This window comes from Oncorhynchus clarkii, chromosome 7 (genome assembly GCF_045791955.1).
Source record: "Oncorhynchus clarkii lewisi isolate Uvic-CL-2024 chromosome 7, UVic_Ocla_1.0, whole genome shotgun sequence".
In the NCBI taxonomy this organism is placed as follows: domain Eukaryota; kingdom Metazoa; phylum Chordata; class Actinopteri; order Salmoniformes; family Salmonidae; genus Oncorhynchus; species Oncorhynchus clarkii.
In genome coordinates, this window is record NC_092153.1 from 18167633 (window position 1) to 18188327 (window position 20695).

The following is a 20695-nucleotide window of genomic DNA, read 5'->3' on the forward strand; positions in this document are numbered from 1 at the left end:
ACCTAATGGTCGCTCATCACCATTTTTAATTCCTCTGCCATAGCTAGCCCGTGTCCGCTCATGTAAAATGCATGACTCTGATGAATGTTCCTACGCCTTCATCTCTTAGCGCCGTTATGCATTTCTCTGCCGTCTCTCCCATCTCTCTGTCTTTGATGCCTAAAGATGATACATAACTTTCGTATTAGCGAAGAGCGAAGTGAGATATTCCAGTTCTGAGCGAGCCGAGGGTATAGACCTCTTGCTCTCTGTTTTGAAGGAGAGATAAATCACGTCTATCCCTAACGGGCCGTCACATTACACACTGCATTACTTCTAGCTCCACTGTTAGGGGAACAGCGAGGTTAGAGTGACTGAGTTATTCATGACTTATTCATGAACTTGCGTTTTTATACACCTGGATATTTTTGTGTGTGATGTTGCTAGCGAGGGCGTATGGTACAGGTGGTAGCCCGCCTGGGAACTTAGTCTTCTCCCATCCATATTCGTCCTCTTTGACCTATTCTTTCAAGGCATTATAACAATGTTATAAATTATTATAAGACGTGTAATAACTGTCTTATAAACCGTTATATATTGTATATATCAGATTGGCTGAACAAACGCCCAGTGCTCACTCCCCCACACTGGATATGATTGATGCGTTCATTAAATATAATTTCTCTTTTTAATCGTTTCATCTCTGATAACTTCAAGCGTCACAGCTTACATGGGCACTCGACAAATAGTGTCTCCGTACGATGCGTGTTAAAAAAGGATTAGCTGGCTGTCGTAATGGGTTTGGCACATCACAGTTCTGCTGTAATCATAGTAAGTCATAGTGAATGCATGAAACATATACAGTATTTATGTCACTGAATTGAGGATGCAGAGGATTATAGCACATCACACCATCACAGGGTCCAAAACCTTATTTCACTCAATATGTCCTTGCTGGAGTCTAGCTAGTGTCAGTGATGGCGAGAGCGGAGAGGACGTATTTGACAGTTTGAGTTCTCGTTGTAATATTGTTCCTATTGTGAGCAAATGGTGATGCTGTGTGACATGCAAGTGTGTATGTTTGTGTGTGTGTGCATGCATGCTTGTACCCATATGTGTGTTTGTCTGTGCACACGCACGTGTGTGTGTGTGTGTGTGTGTGTGTGTGTGAACTGGACTTCCCTTGTATGACAGAGAATGACAGCTGAGTTCAGTGCCAGGCGAGGGGGTGTGTGTGTGTGTGTGTGTGTGTGAGTGTGTGTGTGAGTGTGTGTGTGTGTGTGTGTGTGTGTGTGTGTGTGTGTGTGTGTGTGTGTGTGTGTGTGTGTGTGTGTGTGTGTGTGTGTGTGTGTGTGTGTGTGTGTGTGTGTTTGCCAACACTTCAAGCATCACTGCAAACTGTTTTCACTGTGCAATGCACTGTTCACCGCTGGATTTGATTCAGCATCAGGACGTCTACTGAACCGTAAATTCATGATGCTAAAGATATTGATGTTGTATTTCCATTCATCTCACTAGTTCGTATCCACTGGCAGAAAGGAGAATGCAGTCATCACTTGTTATAGTCATTATTGACCTCTTAATTCGTCCCTGAGCGGTCATTTCATTCTGTTTGTGTCCAATTATTGGTTATTGCCTAGCAACCACGGCCGGACTCAGAGGAAGTCCATGAACAACATAACACAACAAAAATAGAATGTCTGGTCCTTTCAGCTGATACATGTTCTTTCTCTCTGTGTCTTGTTGAACCACGCAGCCAGGCATACCTGTGGAACTTGGTGATTAGATCTAAAATATTGGGCCATCCCGGAAAGCATTTTCTAGGTGCCTGTGTTGAGATGCCAGATGCAAACACTGGCCGTATATATCACTACAAAGAGTAAAAAATGCTCTTTAAAGGCCCATCTGAACTCAGTTAAAGGGGCAAAAGTCACCAAGTGAAGAAATGTGTTTGGGATTTGCCTGGAGGCCATGACGCCTTAGAGCGTGATGCCCCCGAGGCAGACGCGTACTTGTATTAAAGTGCCCTCCCTTTTCTGTGAGTGCTTTGTCAACAAAGCTATACAGAGAGCTTTAGATTTCCACTCAGCTTTATTAAACTACCACTAACATGTGTAGGAGCTCCCCTGTCAGACCATACCAGTTCATTGCAGGAGGGAGTCGAGATAGATGTGAGTGGTAAAGATGTTACGACCAGGGAGGAAGATGAGAGATGATGATAGTGTGTGTGTGTGTGTGTGTGTGTGTGTGTGTGTGTGTGTGTGTGTGTGTGTGTGTGTGTGTGTGTGTGTGTGTGTGTGTGTGTTATCCATAGCGGCAGTGCCCTCTAAATAATCTGGTAACAGCCCTGGTCAGGCTTATCCCTTTAATGGGCTCACTTAGAGAAAAGAGGCAATCTCCTGAACATTCCAATCATTCCACCATGTTAAAACCACAGCTCCCAGAACGCGTCCGAGAAAGAAATATAGAGAAACCCCAAACAACAGCTTGTGCTAATCATGTTTGTCTGTTTCAACCAATATAATCGCCCACTCCGGATGAAAGAGCTGGCATTTTTACTTCGTACACCATGACTTTGCACTAATGATTCCACAGACATTGTGTAGGTTGATGATATTACTTCCCTCTACTAATTCGATTGCAGTCCTTCCAGGAAGAACAGAGAAAAGAATAGAAACACAGCGTCAATGAATAAAATCCTTTACATTGGAGGACGCAAGGAGCGACCTTGTTATAAATGACCTTTTTGACTTGTATAAGAGTCTCTTGAACACTGAGGAGGCTGAAGAACGCTGAGCTCTGCCTGTGTGCCGAGTGGCATGCATTGTGTTATTACAGTGAGCTGGGCGCTTTCCAGCCAGGCTCTGTGACTGGAGGTCTATTGTGGGCTTAATTAAAGAAAGAGTCTGTACTGTGGGTATTCATGTGCTTTCTGAAGAGGCCTCTCCACCTAACAGCACATCCCAAAGCAGCAGCAGCAGCAGCTCTCCAAAGGTTGCCCAGAGAACTGGGTTTTTGTTTGATTTTCTTTTTACTCTAAGGGAAAGGAAGGATATCATCTTACTCTGGAGATGGGCACTTATTTACTGAAGCTATTCTGGCGTAGTGTTTTTCCCAAAGGTAGAGAAACCTCTCTCCTGCTCAAACCTCCTACATAGTCTTTGTCTTAAAACGTACAATCTTTTTTCTACATTTGTGCAGACTATATATCGTGTTTCATCAAATGTGCTTAGCTGACATATACTGCAGAATCACATTTTGTGATGATACAAGAACTTAGCTTTTTCCGTTAAGATCTCAACTCTTGTCTAAAACGAACCTTAGATGGAAATGGATTTTCTTGTCTTTCTCAAAAGTACAATTTTTAAACGGTGCCTTTCTCATCCAGTTCCAACTCTAAAAATAAGTGTCAGAATCACTGCCACGGTCAGGCCCAGCGCCCTGATTCATTCCATTCAACCAAGGTCTTAAACTTCAACTCTTTCTGACTAATACAAGCATATTACATTCTTCTTCCAAACATTTGAAATGCACAGATTCTAGAGGAGAGGTGGCAGATTTGAACTTTTCAAGTGACTATGGGGAATGTTACCCAAGATAAGGTCAGTGAGTGAGTCCCTCAATATCATGTAGAAGTTGAGGGAGAACGAACGCCCTACATGTCTCCAGAAGTAAATGACTGCGGACAGAATCTTTAATCTAACCTTCTTTCATTTGGGGAGAGAAAAAAAGCATGCTACAATGAACTTTTGCTAGTGTGCGTGTATGTATGTGTGTGTGTGTGTTTGAGAGAGAGAGAAAAAGAGAGAGAGAGAGAAAGAGAGAGAGCGAGAAAGAGAGAACGAGATACCAAGAGAGATACCAAGAGAGAGACGAAGAGAGACAGAGAACTTTGGCAAGATTGCAAAGAGCGTGAAAATTATAAGTGGGACAATACCAGGAAGGAGAGAGGATTATAAACCATTATAAATCGACACATTTTCATTTCAGATGCCATAATCCCACAACAGGCATACTGTACTGTACCAACTGACTGCACAGCGTGGGCTGTCCCTGCTCTAGCTACAGTACCTCCCGATTGGCTCATCTAAAGCAGGGCCGCCCACTAAGCTATTTGAACACAGAGTGGAGGGGGAGGGGGAAGGGGAGGGGGAGGCGGAGCGGTGAGCTAGATTCCCTCCTCCTGCCTGCGTGTTCTCACTGGGCTGGGGAGAGGAGCGGCTTTAGGGTGCGAGGAAATACGCCACAAGAGGCAATGTGACAGCCAGAGACAGACGTACACTGACACAAAGTTCCCCCAGTCGGACTGGAGTATAGCAGGTCGACTACTGCTGCAGCTGGTCTGTTGTAACGGAGAATGAAGGGCCTCCTCTGACCTGACGGTTCAGCAGCTCAGTTCAGCTCTCTCATTTCTTCTTCCTCTCTTATTTCACTTTGTTGATGGACAATGGGATTTTAACCATGTGGCAGGTAAGGTGGACTGTGATTGATTGTGTGGAAATGTTGTTGTGTGGTCCCTGAGGGTATGGGGTCTCTGGTTACTTAAAGCAGGGGTCATCAGGAGTTTTCTCCAAAGCTCTCTACATCTAGTGATGATGATATCACAGAGAGCGCTGAGTTCTAATCATCATTAACCGTGATCACAGTTATAGAGCTGATGATAGTATGACCATGAGGTTAAGTAGGCAACATTCCCAGATGGGACTACCACCATATACTTGTGAGAGGTAGTTACTTTAGTGAATATGCTACTGTATCAATATAACCTATTGATCATCAGAATTTGAGTATGAAACACTTTACTTCAGCATCTGTGTTCTTGTGTTTATGAGAATAGATTTGCTGTTTGGGGTTATAACATAAGTAGTTGTCATAGTGCTTTGCATATTCAGATGAGGGGACTGTGATATGTCAAATATTTTTTGACGGCAGGAACACAGTGGGACCCCTAAGGGTGCACGTCGTGATTGTATCAGTGCAGGGAGTGATGCCTCTGTTCATTTCCACAATCGTTTCCATGTGACCTAATTTTTGGTCGCTGATGAGCTCTTGTCCTCTTAGCAGACTTTATGCGAGTGGGTGAGAGATATCGGTGGGGTGTTCACAAAGTTAGTGTGGTGTGAGAAACCTGAACTGTTGGGCTTTTAAAAATAAATCACTGAAGAGAATTTGACACACCGACTCCGCGGGCGGCATGGGTGGGGAGGCAATTGGGAGGATGGCGTGTGTGCGCGTGTGTGTGTACCTGCATGTGTGTGTGTGTGTGTGTGTGTGTGTGTGTGTGTGTGTGTTTGTTTATGCTATGTTATTTCTGAGTTCCTCCAAATCCTCTCAGCATACTGCCGTCAACATGGTGTGATACTGATCACGCAGAGTAGGAGGGAAGCAGAGGTCACATCTGCCCATTCAGCAACATGTCCTTTCCAGCCAAGCACACGTTTGACAACGCTCTTCTGAACCCTAAGCACAAACCTATCATGTTCACTTCCCTTCACTTACTGTATTGTGGGTCAAAGGCACAGAGATGCCCCTCTAACCTTCTCTCCCCTGGTTCCAGATCCATGTTTGGCATGACAATAACCATATGAGTTGACAGACAGCACAAACATATCTTGGATCAGGCTTTGCGTTTATTGTCTTTGATAATGAAGGGAGAGCTGTGATTTCAAGATATGGTTGATGCTTTGTCAACCTGTTATAAAGCGGTCCACTGTCAACTTGGTCAGTGGAGACGACTGCTTGAGGACCATAGTCTGATAAGCTCTCGTGGGGCCACTTTGACCTGCCTCAGGACATGACAGACTGTGGGAATGAGTCACTGTGAGTTGCTCTGTGTTTGTCACTGGGAATAAATATAGCAACAACAGCATTGTCTGTTTGTCTCTGCTTTCCTGTGTCTTTGATGTACTTCTGGTCATGTTGTGTGTCTTGCTGATATAAGGTAATTAGATGGATGGTGACCAAGCTGTTATCCTTGCGTTAGTTGTGGCATATTTTCAGTTTATTACAGTTGTGCTGTTTGCTAATTGCATTCTGGGTATCTCCCAGCAGGAAATGAACCACAGACAGTTTTTTTTCTTCTCTTATGCACCTATGCTTATGCGTTCTTTGATTATTTGCTCCAATAGATGCATGAACAATATTTCCATGATAACTTCTTCTGCAGTGAGCCTTTAACAACGAGAGACTTGTTTGGGATTTTGCTCTGCCTCTTCGATCAGGGAAGTCGTGTGGACCTGAACACAGTTTTCCAGTTTCCAGCGATCAGTCATAGTCATTCGGCGAGAACAATTGAAATAGGAAAAGTGTGACTTTAGTTTGGTGGTTGCCATTTTGGGGGAAATGATGGAATGTGGATTGTTGAGAGCCGTCTCTCTCAAGATCCAGAGAAGCAGATGCTCCAATGTATAACGATGTGTCTTCCTGCACGTCTGCATTGTTGCCACCAGAGAGCGTTCTTTCTTGAAACGTTTTACAAAGTTACTTTGACGATCATTTTTGTGTGTAAATAATGATTTTTTTATTTTTTATTTTTTTGTATTATTTTTCATAATTTTTTTAGGGGTGGATCAGCTTAATATTGTGGAAAGATTGTTGTTTCCATCAATGTAATTGTCTGCATCATTTCCAATCCCCCATATAATTTTTCGGTAAATATATATATATATATACACACGTACATACCCATGCATATGTAAACATTCATACATATACATACATACATACATACATACATACATACACATACCTATATAGATATACTTTTTGTGGAATTTTCCTTTATTATTCCCCGCAACCCCTACCAAATAGAATAATTTGACAGTCCTCCCATTCATATCACAAGAATGGACAAACAACACTATTAAAACAGGCAAGAGAAAAGACAGGCTTGTGCATTGTGTATGGTACATTGTGTATGGTACATTGTGTGTGGTACATTGTGTATGGTGCATTGTGTATGGTACATTGTGTATGGTACATTGTGTGTGGTACATTGTGTATGGTACATTGTGTATGGTACATTGTGTGTATGGTACATTGTGTATGGTACATTGCCCAAAAAACCCTGAAGAAGAAGGCACGACGTGCTGAAGAGTTGGTTGCTAACCGATCAAATGTTTGGGAGCATAATTAGTGTGCAACTTTCTTTCTTTCTTTTTATAGTTTATTCTGTCCGTTTCTCAGCACTTCGACAAAACATTTTCGGGGTGTGTGTCAGCTTATGTCTTTTACTACAGAAAACTCAATAAAAGGTGTAGTATTTGAAGTGTGAAACATAAACATATATCACTTACACATAGGCTGCTTAAACACCTCCCATAGTGGCTTCATAGAGCTTCTAACTTGATCCATGTGTAGGGTGTTATGTATGCTGTTATGACCTTATATGACTGTTTACCCGGTCAGGTCAAGCATGCCAAGAATAACCTGGGGTCAGCCTCTTGGGGTGTAACTGATGGAGCAATCAATGACCTGTGGTCTAACTGACATGTCAGGACGAAGGCCCCCAATCCCATGACTGTGTCTGCAGTCTATAGCGACATCTTCTGCTGGTAGAAAAGGATATCAGTATGACTTGATGATGAGTGTCAGAGAGAAGATAACCATACACAGGCGTTCACACACACACACACACACACACACACACACACACACACACACACACACACACACACACACACACACACACACACACACACACACACAAACGAGTGCACACACACACACACACCTTTATTACATTCCCACCTCTGACCTCTATGTCTGTTAAACTCAGTACCGTAAGCTTCCTAGCTCCATATAACATTCCACAGACGCCAGGTAAAGTTTTCCCACTCTCTCCGCCCGGCACTGGGTCTTTGACTCTGCCAGAATTGGCTGATGAGTGGAGTGGCATATGTCACCCCTGACCCCTCGCTCTTCCCCTGTCACTGACTGACACTTAGCCATGTCTGTGGAAACTAAAGCTGGGTCTCGAACAGTATCACAGAATCACATCAACAGTCTCAGCTATTCTGAAAGGGAGACAATCACACACATTTAATACACTGTCATGTAAACATGCACATGTACTTGCATAGTCGCTTCATAAGACATCTCTCTCTCTTGTCATCTGTCTTGTGATGTAAGGGAGTGGAGCGAGGGAGCGGGGAACGGTCCTATACAGTATGATACATTATAGATGAAGGATTTGTGTACTGTTTACATCACACAGGTCATATAAGATGCCTCCACCGTAAACTGGACAGACTCCCACTTTCTACACAAACTCATAACCTCACATATATGACTCGTTTCAGGAAATTAGGCGTATGTCGTGGGTCACTACTTCACGGGAGAGCCATTTTTAATGCAGACTTGCTATGCAAGCATGCACTCACACGTAAGCATGCAGGCACTCAGGCAACGCACACACATATGCTTGCTTGCTCGCACACAAACGCATACAGTACACACATGCGTCATTGAAACTTTTCCATCTGGCCCTGTCAGCTTTATAAACACTATTATATAAACACATTCTTCCCCAATCTGTCCCCAACACAAATGTAATTTTTAATAACATTTGTTATTATTATTCCATATCTGGGTCAGTCAGGAGGGGGGAGCCAGATGCGGATCATAGCCAGAGAGACCCCCCTGAGTCAGATGTGCCAGTTTAGGGTTCCAGGTCCCCCCCTAATCTCCCGGCTCGCACCCCAGCCTCAAACACAGCGTCCAATCCCATTAGCCGTGACTGACCCGATCTTCAACATGAAAGTCTCTGATTGGTCACAGACACAGTGGCAGGAGCGGATTATGGATAAACAGGCAGGGTGTCTGGGGCCGAAACAAAGACAGGCAGGCCGAGAGTGAGGGGGGCGAGTGGCTAAATGCTAACGCTAATGAGTCCGACGTGCGGTCTGGCGCGGTCATTAGAGGTGATTAGGGGGGCACTGCATGCGACGGTCATGGGGAGAAGGGGACAGAGAGAGAGACACTGGGTAACAATACACTCTATAACTGGTGTCAGAACAGTGGACTGGGGCTGTGGAACTGTAGCTGTGACAAATCCATTTTTATGCCAAGACCAGAGGGTCCAATTGCCATTTATTAGTGGATATTTTCACACTCTCAACAATGACTTTGGAAATATGCCTACAGTATATATTGACAACAAAAGCAGACATCAAGGGCATGAAGACCATGTTATATAAGGGTGGTGTCAATTTCATACTCAATAAAAATGTATAACTTCAAGTAAATTGTATGAGTGGGTCAGCTCCCGAAAGAAACGCTAGGGTCAGCGGTTCATCTCAGATGCTCCAACAAAAGAGATTGTTATTACTCTCAACAGCCAATCCTCTAATCTGCCTTTAGGTTATTAAACGTGTTTGGAGAGAAGCAAATAAATTGTCAAAAGTCCTAGGTAGCTAGAACAATTCTTTGTTATTTTTGGCCCTGGTTAGGAAACTATAGATTATGTCCTGCTATATGAACTACGGACATGTGAGCGTTGATTCTTATTAGACTCTGTATAGGGATTATAAAACCCATAATTATTCCTTTGAATTTTTTTGTTCCTCTTTTTCAAATCCAAAATAATACTACCATTTTTTTTACCATTAACAATTGCAAAATAAAACTGATATTTGAAGTATGTATCTCACATCTAATCCCCAGAAATTAGGCAAGATGTAGAATACGTTTGTATTTACGCTACCTATAAATGGTTCATACCTTTGCCCTAAAAGTATGAACCATCTCCTCTCGTGCATCTCCTCTCGTGCATCTCCTCTCGTTTTTCGCCCGTCTCAGTTCGTTTGGAAATGAAAGTGCATATGCATACGCACACTGATTATGTTAGGTAGGTCAATGCCTTTGACCTAGTTTGAGCGTTGCGCTCTGTGGGATGCCACAGTCGCTCACGTCAAGCCACCGGATGGACAATATTCCCCTCCATTTTGTTACAGCAGCTTTCTGCTGGTTCATTTATTTTTTTTGTACATTTTATTTTACGTTTCAGCTGTTTTGGGATAACAAGCGTGGGATTATAAAATGGTATCCACTGTATGGGATCTCCCTTTTTTGATAGTCCTATTGCACTGAACTGAAAGGGAATCTTGACCACATATTATTGAATAAGTTTTTTGTTTGTTTGGCTACTCTAGCTACAAACATTCAGTAGGAGACGTAAGCTTACTATGATAACATAAGGGCTATTTTTACATCCAATTTCAATATACAGTAGCTTGAAGGTGATAACTAATCTCCAATTGAATACTTTTCCTTTTTGCCTCAGAGCATCTGACCTTTGCACCCTTATACATCATATTGTCTTGCCCTTTCATCTTTTCATCCACTCCTCATGAAGTGACTGTTTTTAGAAACTGGAGAGAAAAAGGATCTGTTTAAAATGTATGAGATCAAAGATAGTGAAAATGCCACAACCTCTAGCAACTGAGTTGATTTAAAGATACAACCAGTACCTCCACAAACAGACAAGATATCCAGCGAGACACAGGGGGATATGCATAGTGCTCTAAATCAGGGGTTCTTATACTTTTTTCAGCCTGGGACCCAAATGAGAAATTCTATGTTTTTCTGGGACCCAAGCTCATGAAAAGTGCCTTATCCAAGCAAAACATTTTAAATGTTTTAAAGTTAATTTCCTGCAATTCTACACATTGTGCCTTGGGCATGGATAAAATGTTGCTGTTTCAAAGCAATTTTTCAGCAAATATACACAGTATGCCATGGGGCAGAAAGAATATGTTGCAATTTCATAACAAATTTTGCCATGGGGAAGAGATATATATATATATATATACGTGTATATACATATTTTTTGCAGTTTTACAGCTAATTTTATGCAATTCTACACATTATGCCATGTTAATATGATATCACAGTGAGAGTGAACATCAAAATCAAAGGCGGACCCGTGGAATTCAGGGCCCCTGGGACCGTGCCCTGCATCAGTATTTTTCCACAATAACAACAAGTTTAGATAGCTGGCTAGACTAATTTACCACTAAAAAAAATGTTAGCTGACAAGGAGAAAAACTGCTGATGCACAACCAAATTTAGAAATTGCACCATGTATTCTACTATTGTAACTCACAACAGTAAGTTGACCTCCCCTCTCATACTTTAAAAAAAGGCTACTCTAAATGTTAGTTGGGACCACATAGCTTACTCACAGTTCAGGCAAATTTAGCTGAAAGTGATCAAGTTTCCTTACCGGTAAATCAATTTTTTTTGTCCTTAATTGTTAGGTTTCAACTTGGTATGAAGATAGTGTAGCCTCGTCTTCATTGGCCATGTTTCAGTCTGGCTAGCTGGCTGTCAGTGTGAGTCTCCATTCTTTGTACCTGTCCCCAATTGCCAAGCCAGCAACATTTAACTTTCTCAAACAAACCTGCCTGAGGCACCATGTTAGTTACAACAGAAAGGGTTAATGCCTTGACCGCAAATGGAAAACACTGTAATTCAACTTGTGACTCTCTCTCACGCTGCATATCAACACACTAACATAACTCCACACATTATTTGATTGATCTTAAAGGTTCAGACTCAGTTCAACTACCAACCCTGGTTAGGCCCTTTGGGAAGGTCATCACAGTCTATTTTTCACAGAGGTCAATAGGAAGAAGAGTCCAAGACTAGTGTCTAAACCCATTACATGTCATAGAACTCCAACGTATACAATGTGTATTCCTCAGATTTGAAATTCACACAGTATTTTAATGACACGTGTTACATTAGTTATTCTTCTGACACCTATCCCTGCTGATTTTTCATTGGACCACAGCTATAAATGAGCAGAAGGGAGAGAGAAGACAATACCCTCTCCCTCACCCCCTCTCTGCCCCTCTTCTCTTCTCTTCTCTCCCTCCTCCCCTCCCGCACCTCCACTGTGAGGTCTGACAGATTGCAGTGTCACTTTTTTGTGTGAAGTGGGATTGTCCACAGAACTAACCGCTCTAGTGAACCGCTCTCTCTCGCTAACTTTGCTGGAATTGTCGGGACAACTCTGTCCTTTCCTGTTGTGTGGCTCCTGTGAAACTCCTGTGAAAAGCTGGTCGGCAGCTACACTAGACGACTTTGCGTATTCAGTGTGTGCGTGAGGAGGATAAGGGCTAAACAGGCAGCAGCGTGATGCCTGCTGTGGACCGGTGTTCCACCCCGCTGTGTCTCCATGCTCAGGGATCTGTCCTCTGAGCTCCCTGCTGCCTGTGTTTCTGATTCGGGCTTTTCAGCTTCTGTAGCATCGTCCTCCTCCTCAGCAGAGATGTCTGCGATGCTGAGAACACGGGAGCGAGATCCATTGGTGGGTACTGAGTGGGTCTGCTAAGAGGGGATCCGCGTGCTAGGGAAGGGCAAAGACCATGGCAAAGACTGACGGGGGCTCCACTTCAAATCAATTCAAATTTTATTGGTCACGTACACGTGTTTAGCAGATGTTTTTGTGGGTGTAGCGAAATGCTTGTGTTTCTAGCTCCGACAATGCAGTAATATGTAACAGTAATATCTAACAATTTCACACCACCTATACCCAATACACACAATACACCCAATACACACAAATCTAAGTAAAGAAATGGAATTAAGAATATATAAATATATGGACGAGCAGTGTCAGAGCGGCATAGACAAAGACACAGTGGAATAGAATACATTATATACATATGAGATGAGTAATGCAGAATATGTAAACATTATTAAAGTGACTAGCATTCTACTTATTGAAGTTATGACTTGCTTTGGACTTTTCCCAGAGGAATCTATTCAGCTGTTTCATAGTTTATCTGGTGTTATTAGGTTGAGAGCAGATACTTTGACATGCAGTCGTATACTTCAATACCGTACACCGAAGTCAAGGGAGCGATTATCTTCACTGAGTTCAGGGAAACGCTTGGGTCACTGCAGTTGTCTCTGTGATAGACAAGTCATTGCTGGTACGGTGCGTGCTACATTGATTTATTCAGTTCTGTATCAGGTCAATTTAGGCATGTTTGGTGTTTGTGTTTTTAAAACGTACAACGTATTACACATTGTATGATCCTTCACAATGAATGTGTTTGGTCACTACAGCTTCTGTCCGATGCCCGAAGGTTGAAGCATTCTGCAGTTGACATTCAAGTGAACTCAATGTCCCCGATCAGAGGAATTCAGAGACCATTCAATGCTAAATAAGAAGTGTTGTGTCTGTCACTGTTCCAGAGGGGTAGGGGAGTGGCGTTGCTTAGCAGTCTAGTCCCACTTGGAACTAGGTCAGAGAGATGTATAGTACTGTACTTGCTGGACACACAAGTACAGAAAACAGTGACATCTGTTGAAAATACTACACCCAGGGACATCCCTGGAAAAACGGCTTTATTAGAGGTAGGATTATGCTTTGACTTTGAAGGATTGTTCACTTATTGACACAAGACTTTGAAGAAGGGTTCAAATTGAACCGTTCAATTAAATCAGATCAGTATTACCATGGTCAAATAAAATCACACAATGGTTCTGGGTAGCTGTAAAATCATTATATTTCCAGGTAGACAGGTCCGTTTCCTATGCTCTGCTCAGCATCAGTTTATTGAAAATAATTTGTCCCTTGCTGTACTCGGGCCAAGCTGAGGGTACATTTTCACTGCTGCAGGATTGAGAGAAGGGCATGGCGTCGGGAGAGTATTGGCACCCGTCACCTCAGACAATGGCATGAGTGTTTAGTTGACCTGTCTAGACAGCGTTGTGGGGGAGCAAGTTTCAGTTCTCTGTTCTGATGAGTGATTATCTGCATTCAGCATCAATTGTGGATGAAATAACCCACCTGGAGGCCTACAAAAAGGATATACAAATGTATATTGCCAAATGTATTGAGTTGTGTAACCAGGTTTTCGATAGAAGTAAAAAAAGACATCCCTCTTTATTGGTTTTGACAAGGGCTCTGGGTCACCGTCAGTCAGTGTGTTACAGCTTGCCATTACTGAGACAGATGTTTTAACATAAATTGTACTCCTGTCCTCTGTTTATTAACATTAGACAATTAAGACAAATAAATAAAGGAAACATAAAATAGCAGAAGAGACTTTTGCTTTGTTATTTCTATGACTTCACCTTTTTTTTTAGCACAGCATCCACCCATATATTGTGGACATTTCAAACAATACAAGCTCTGATCGCTCAACACTCCACGTTTTTGATGAATTCATTTATCGCTTCATTTTCATTGAAGTACTACAATTGATGACAATGGAAATGATCAGTCAACTGTAGATAACCATTCACGTGTATTTATCTGAACGGTTCAGTCTTTCTGTCCACCTCTCCAGATAGCTGAGCAGTTACCCTGGATTTCGCTGACACGCCCGCGCCTGAGTTCCACCTGAGAGGATGGACGCGCTGGAGTCAGAGCTGACTTGCCCAATCTGCCTCGAGCTCTTTGAGGACCCACTGCTCCTGCCCTGTGCCCACAGCCTTTGCTTCGGCTGTGCCCATCGCATCCTGGTATCCCACTGCGCCTCCAACGAGCCCGTCCAGTCCATCGGAGCCTTCCAGTGCCCCACCTGCCGCTATGTCATCTCTCTCAGTCCGCAGCGTGGCCTAGAAGGACTGAAACGCAACGTCACCCTCCAGAACATCATCGACCGCGTCCAGAGGGCCACCTCCTCCGGCCCCCTGGCCCTGCTGCCCCACAGCGGGCCCAACTCCCCTAGCGAGGACGCCGGGCGATTTGCCCTGGCCCTGGTCCCCGCCTCCACCGCCATGACCAGCCCCGGGACGCCGCCCAGCCACGTGCAGTGCCAGTTCTGTGAGCAGGACCCGCCGCAGAACGCTGTCAAGACGTGCGTGACATGCGAGGTGTCATACTGTGACGAGTGCCTGCGTGCCACGCACCCCAATAAGAAGCCCTTCACGGGCCACCGTCTGATTGAGCCCATGCCGGACTGCCACCTGCGGGGGCTGCAGTGCCTGGAGCACGAGGAGGAGAAAGTGAACATGTATTGCGTCACCGACGAACAGCTCATCTGCTCGCTGTGCAAACTGGTGGGAAGACACCGAGACCACCAGGTGGCGGCCTTGAGTGACCGCTTCGAGAAACTCAAGGTAAGGGATGACTTTTTGAATGTATGCATGAACCTGGTCGCTATGCTCTGCTGGTGGACATGTTGTTTTGAGGAGGGGCGGCATCAGAACTGCTGTGGATAATGTGTGTGACGGTGTAAAGAATTAAAAGCGAGAAGTGAGGAGCTGTGGAAAGCTGTGTGTGAAGTTGAAAAGAGTGAGAAAGTGAGGTGCCCGATTGTGCATTCGCCATCGTAGGTGTGACTTTGTAAGTGTAATGTTGTGGTGAAGAAATACAGCTACTATATTTTGTTTTGAGTGCACTATAATCTTCACTAACTATGTAGCCTAGATTTCCAACAAAAATGATGTTATCATATTTTTGTTTCATCATTAGCGGAGCGCCCTAATCATACAATTAGTACAAGTACTGCACCGCCCCAAAATGCCAAGAGGGTCTCTCTGCATCTCTCCTGTGCAGGCAGTGTGAAAATAGGGGTTCATTAGTGATGAGGAAGAGTGCTGCATCCAGAAGGTTGAGGTTAAACAGTGGTAATCGCTCCGTTTGGTGGGGGTTGGTTTAATTGAGTGTGACTGGTAGGTCGTGTTAAAGGCTGTTAGGGAGGGCCCACTGGGAGATGGCCTGTTATTACCCCCTCTCTCAGGGGGGAGCTGAAGCACACTCGGGGGGGGGGGGGGGGGGGGGCTGTCGGATGGGGGCCTGCTGCCATGTGAAGAAGGGTGTCTGTTAGGGCATGGTGGTCCCCAGAAGTGTGGTGTTTGATGGAGGTGTCCTATATGGATTCTGCAGGACAAATTAAGACCAGAGTTTGATTTGTGATAAGGCCATGTGTGATCACTGATTTTCAGTTTGGCATCTTTTGCACTCTGGTCCATCTCTCCTGTGTATGTTAAGCGGTCTAGAAAAGTGTTCTGATTACAGAAGCAACACATGAAGTCCAAATGTAACTAATATCAATGCTTCATTTGTAAATCGGGAGGTTCTGAAACGGAATGTGAGCGTGAGAGGGGGGTGACCTGTGGGGCTCTGAGGTACAGGAATACATGATAAAAAAACAGCTTTATAGTAAAGCATTGCATGCATATCATTGTATTTGCCGAGTGGCACAGAGCAGTAGAGTAGAGGCACTTGCAGAAGTTGCACAAATGGCGACGTTATTTGTTGCCTATGGTCTGGGAAAAATGTGTCCTTTTCTAAAAGCCTTTCATGCAACTCTACGTCATTTTAAGTGACTGGTGACTTTAACAGAATATTTTTTAATACCGCACAAATGATAGAAATGACAAGCTACTTTGACACTGACAAAATGGATAATCTGAGATCAATAAAAAAGACCTTGTCTTGAATCCATCAATAGCCTAGGCCTAGGTGTGTGGAGACGCACAAAGGCTGCATTTATACAGGCAGCCCAATTCTATATTTTTTATCTATCTTTTTTTTCTGGAAAAGATCTGATGTGATTGGTCAAAAGACCAAATAGTTGAAAAAAAAATCAGAATTGGGCTGCCTGTCTAAACAATGCCATTTTGTACAGTATGAGGAAGAATTAAAATCCTGAAAAAGCTTTCCAGTTTTACTGACTCACTCACCAGTCATGGTCAATGCGCTGGTGTCAACAGCCTCTCTCTCTCTATTGTTTTACTTTGTAAAACAATGCTGTTCACTGAACAGGCCTATTTGGAAGTTGATCAAATATTTTGGTATCCTACATACATATTAGAGTCTTCTCTTTTCAGCAGTAACCATTTGCTTTCCAACCTACGTTTTCCTGCGATTGTATTTGAAGTATTGCGAAAGGTCTGTTTAGCTATTCACTGGCAGATTTGCCGCACATTCCCGAGGCAAATCCTTGTGTTTAGGCTACACACAATCCACACATATGTTATTTATTTTAAATAAGCTATTGATCCTCTGTGGCTAAATTATAGACGTATTCCTGGTGTAGTATTCGGAATTATTTCATTTATTTCAGAACGGACAGACAGCAGCAATTCTTGAATTTAGTGCAACGCTGGAGAGGTGATAGTTGCAGGTTCGTGTCTATCAGAGCAAGAGAGAGACGGAGAGAGATCATAGAAAATTAATATCATTCTAGTTCTGTGAGTAATTCAAGAGCACTTCTCTCTTTTCACAGCAACGGCCACCAGGCAACAATGTTGCGCGAACCATAAACCCGGGCCGGGTTTACCTTTCACATGACCTTTTTTTTTGTTACGGGCAGATCTCTTTTATTTGATGTTTATATTGTAAACCGTGTAAATAATGTTTCATGCCCGGAGCGGTGTGCTACCGGATCCTTGCAAAACTTAAAGGTGCCGGATCCTATTCCGGCAGGATCTGGGCCAAATAAACACGGACTATCATGTTCAGTGTGAATTGCAAACAGTGAGAAAAAAATGTCATGCCACGAGAGGTAGGCTACCGGATCCTTGCAAAACTGAGAGGTGTTGGATCCTATTCCCGGAAAGATCCAGCTCAAATGAAGCACTGGCTATTTTTGTTTTTCAGAGAGATGAACCATTAATGGAGCATTTGTTCTTCTACACTACAGTGTCTTTCTGCCTCACTTCCATATTATGTGTGTGTTATTACAGACAGATGCATTCATATTAAGGTCAGTGGATCTCCCAATTAGTACACTGAATCATTTCATAGTGGTATAAATGCATTTCTCATGGATCTTCTGCACTTAAAAGGCATTGCACATTGCACAAATGAGCATACCAGAGGATACACAATCATGTAAGAATGCAAGGGCCGGTCCTTACCATTCTGCTGCCCCTAGGTGAGTCCAAAAAATGCTGTCCCCCTCAAAACTAGAATGGGTACATTGGTGCATGATTACAGACTTGCACTGGTGCTTTGGGGTTCTTGGTTATAAAATGGAGATAATTCCTGATGCAGTGACAACACAATACCACATGTGCACTGCAATTGCAAAATAAACACATTTCTACCTACTGTAGAGGAAGAACATGCTGATCTTTGTCCAGTGAAGTGGATCTTTTTTGGGGGGGGGGTAATATTCTCAGTGTTGAGAACCCTTTACATGTTCCTATATGACTCCAGTATCAATTAAGAAACAGAATACAAACATTTGCTTCCGTTTGGAGCCGATTGATCGCAACCCAGGATTGGCTTACGATGGGTTAATACTCTCACTCTGCGACAGACCTGCATCGAAAGGCCTTGTGCTATAGTCTAATCTCTCTCACTTCACCTTTTGAAGGATTTAAAGATTCGTAGAGTCATGAAAACACTCCTGTAAGGGTAGGCGAAGCTCGAATGTAGGTCACTACTACCAGAAACCTTTGCACCACACCATGTAAAATTCATGCAGTATTGATTTGACCTTTAATTACTCATGAAAGAAAACCTTAAGGATTATTAAACATGTACTCATATTAGGCGGAGCTACCGAACGATTGAAGGGAAATTACTGTCCTATGATTGCAGTATTTTCAGTGGTGGCAGTGGGCCTCTGTGAAGGGGCTAGGTCATTGTGGTTACACCCTTTCCTTTTGGGAGATAAAATTACCATTTCACGGAAACGTACAGAGAGAGGAAATGGTTCAAAATAGCATCAGAGGTCGATGGATCTGGGTCATAGAGGAAGCTCTGATCTAACAATGCAGAATCATGATAAACTTGTTGTAGCTAAGCAAAGACCTTTGACTGTCCTCTGCCTTCCTCCCCTCCCCAATGGCACAGCTCCTGGCTTGGCCATAACTCTTCACTTTACTCAGCCCAACTACAACTTCTTCCCCCATGCCCTGGAGTAATTGAGTCATACTGTTACACGGTCATAACCCTTTGCCTGCAGCCTTGCCTCTGATCTATGACTGGCCATGCAGATGACTTTGTGTCTCAAGGGTCTAGGCCAAGGGACGGACCACAGACAACACAAGCATTGACTGTTTCTGAAGTGTTATCATGTACAGTACGTTATGCAGCATTATGGCTTGCATTTTGCACAACTGGCAGAGTAGTGACAGGAGAAACGTTACGTTTATCACGAACACTGCAAATAGATGGTAAATAGTGATATAAATGATTTTGTATACATCATTTGATGTCAACAAAACGAATGGCACAAAATCACATGGAATTAATGCAGATGTACTTCATGTATGGATCCTGCAACTTTCCCACATGGTGTGCACATGAAGGCATGGATTCCATTAAGTGAGAGTAAATAACTCAAAGCTGCTTGCCTTTCTCCGTAAACAAAATCACTGAGTTTATATCAGACAGAAACGGCTTGGGAAAATGAAACAGGAGAAATGGAGAACTGATGGAGATGAAGAGAAAGTTGACACAGATAAAGTGAGGAGAACATAATGGCACACAAACAAACAAATTAACACTGAGACAAGACACACAAGCAACCACAAACACATTAAGAATGAAGCAAGATGTGAGAAGTTGATATATAGTACATCAGAGAATTTGATACACAGTCTATAGCTGTTTCAACATTATGTATCCTCTGCTCAACAACCAACAAGATCTTATGGTCTCACTTCAGTATTCAACGTTTGCACAGGGGGGACAAACGTCAAAACTCGATAGCTGCGTTTAGGCATTAATTCCGACTGGTTAAAGTAAGGGTTAAGGTTTGGGATAGGGTTAAACCCTGTGAGACCCAAGCATAGGCCTCTTACTACGGTTCAGGGTTATTTTATTTTTTTACAGAAAAGTTGAAAAAATTCACCATTGGGCATCAATGGTAGGAAGAATTTGTGTTAAGAAAACCGTAAAATTCTATAAAAACCACATAAAAATATATCAAAAGCATCGACGTGCTGGCGCATGTTCTGGTGGGTCCTGGGGGTGTGATCTTTGACCCTCTGTAACTTTCTCACGCATCATTACTGATGATTAATTCAGGATGACCCGTAATCATGTTAGCATCCACATTAATGTAAAATTGTTTAGAAACATGTTCTATTCTCATTTACAATATAAGTGACTCCAAAATGACACAAAACATGAATGACCATTTAATTCTTTTGGGCATAAAATAATCTGAAACTCAACCAAAACGAATGGCAAATGCATCCGATACGTTTGTAGAGTCACAAGCTTGATGTAGTCATTCCGTGCTAGGAATATGGGAGCAAATACTAAAATTTCGATTACTTTATTTATAAGAATCATTTTGACACCTACCTTTTTGAGTGAAAAAAAATACTACTTGTTGAACAAAATCTCTTTCTCTAAGCAATTGGGTTAGTATACAATAATATAATTTGCCTTTTTTGCATACAGTTTAGCTCAGTATTAATATGATTTATTTCATACAGTCATTATTGCTCATCTTTATCAGGGATGTCAATAATTTCGGGCACAGTACATCTAAAATGCAGTTATATTGTCTGAAATAGTAAAATGCATCAACGTTTAAACATTTTAAACTAGAACACCCCCTCGTCACACCCTGACCAACTACACCATAGAGAAACAAGGGCTCTCTATGGTCAGGGCGTGACACTATCACTAAATGTGAAGACTGTATATAATTAAATCAAGTATCTAGGTTGAATTATTATGTGATTAAACTAATCATGTAAACATTAATTAACTAGGATGTCGGTGCACCACTGGTAAAATTAAGAGTAAGAGTTATAATTTCCCGAATTTAACTCTTCAAAT

General features: G+C 42.8%; 1 protein-coding gene across 3 annotated transcripts in view; it reads left to right on the forward strand.

Annotated features, from left to right (window-relative positions):
• The window catches only part of LOC139413002 (E3 ubiquitin-protein ligase Midline-1-like), a 48819-nt gene that overhangs the window by 9746 nt on the left and 18378 nt on the right, over positions 1 to 20695 (forward strand). The window contains exons 1-2 of one of the 3 annotated variants that reach the window (XM_071159960.1): positions 4179 to 4449; positions 14286 to 15060. In XM_071159960.1, coding sequence (XP_071016061.1) covers positions 14347 to 15060 — 714 coding nt within the window. In that variant the 5' untranslated portion in view covers positions 4179 to 4449; positions 14286 to 14346. Of the gene's footprint in view, positions 1 to 4178; positions 4450 to 12161; positions 12293 to 14285; positions 15061 to 20695 lie in introns of those variants that run through there. The other 2 variants (XM_071159961.1, XM_071159962.1) reach the window with 2 other exon arrangements.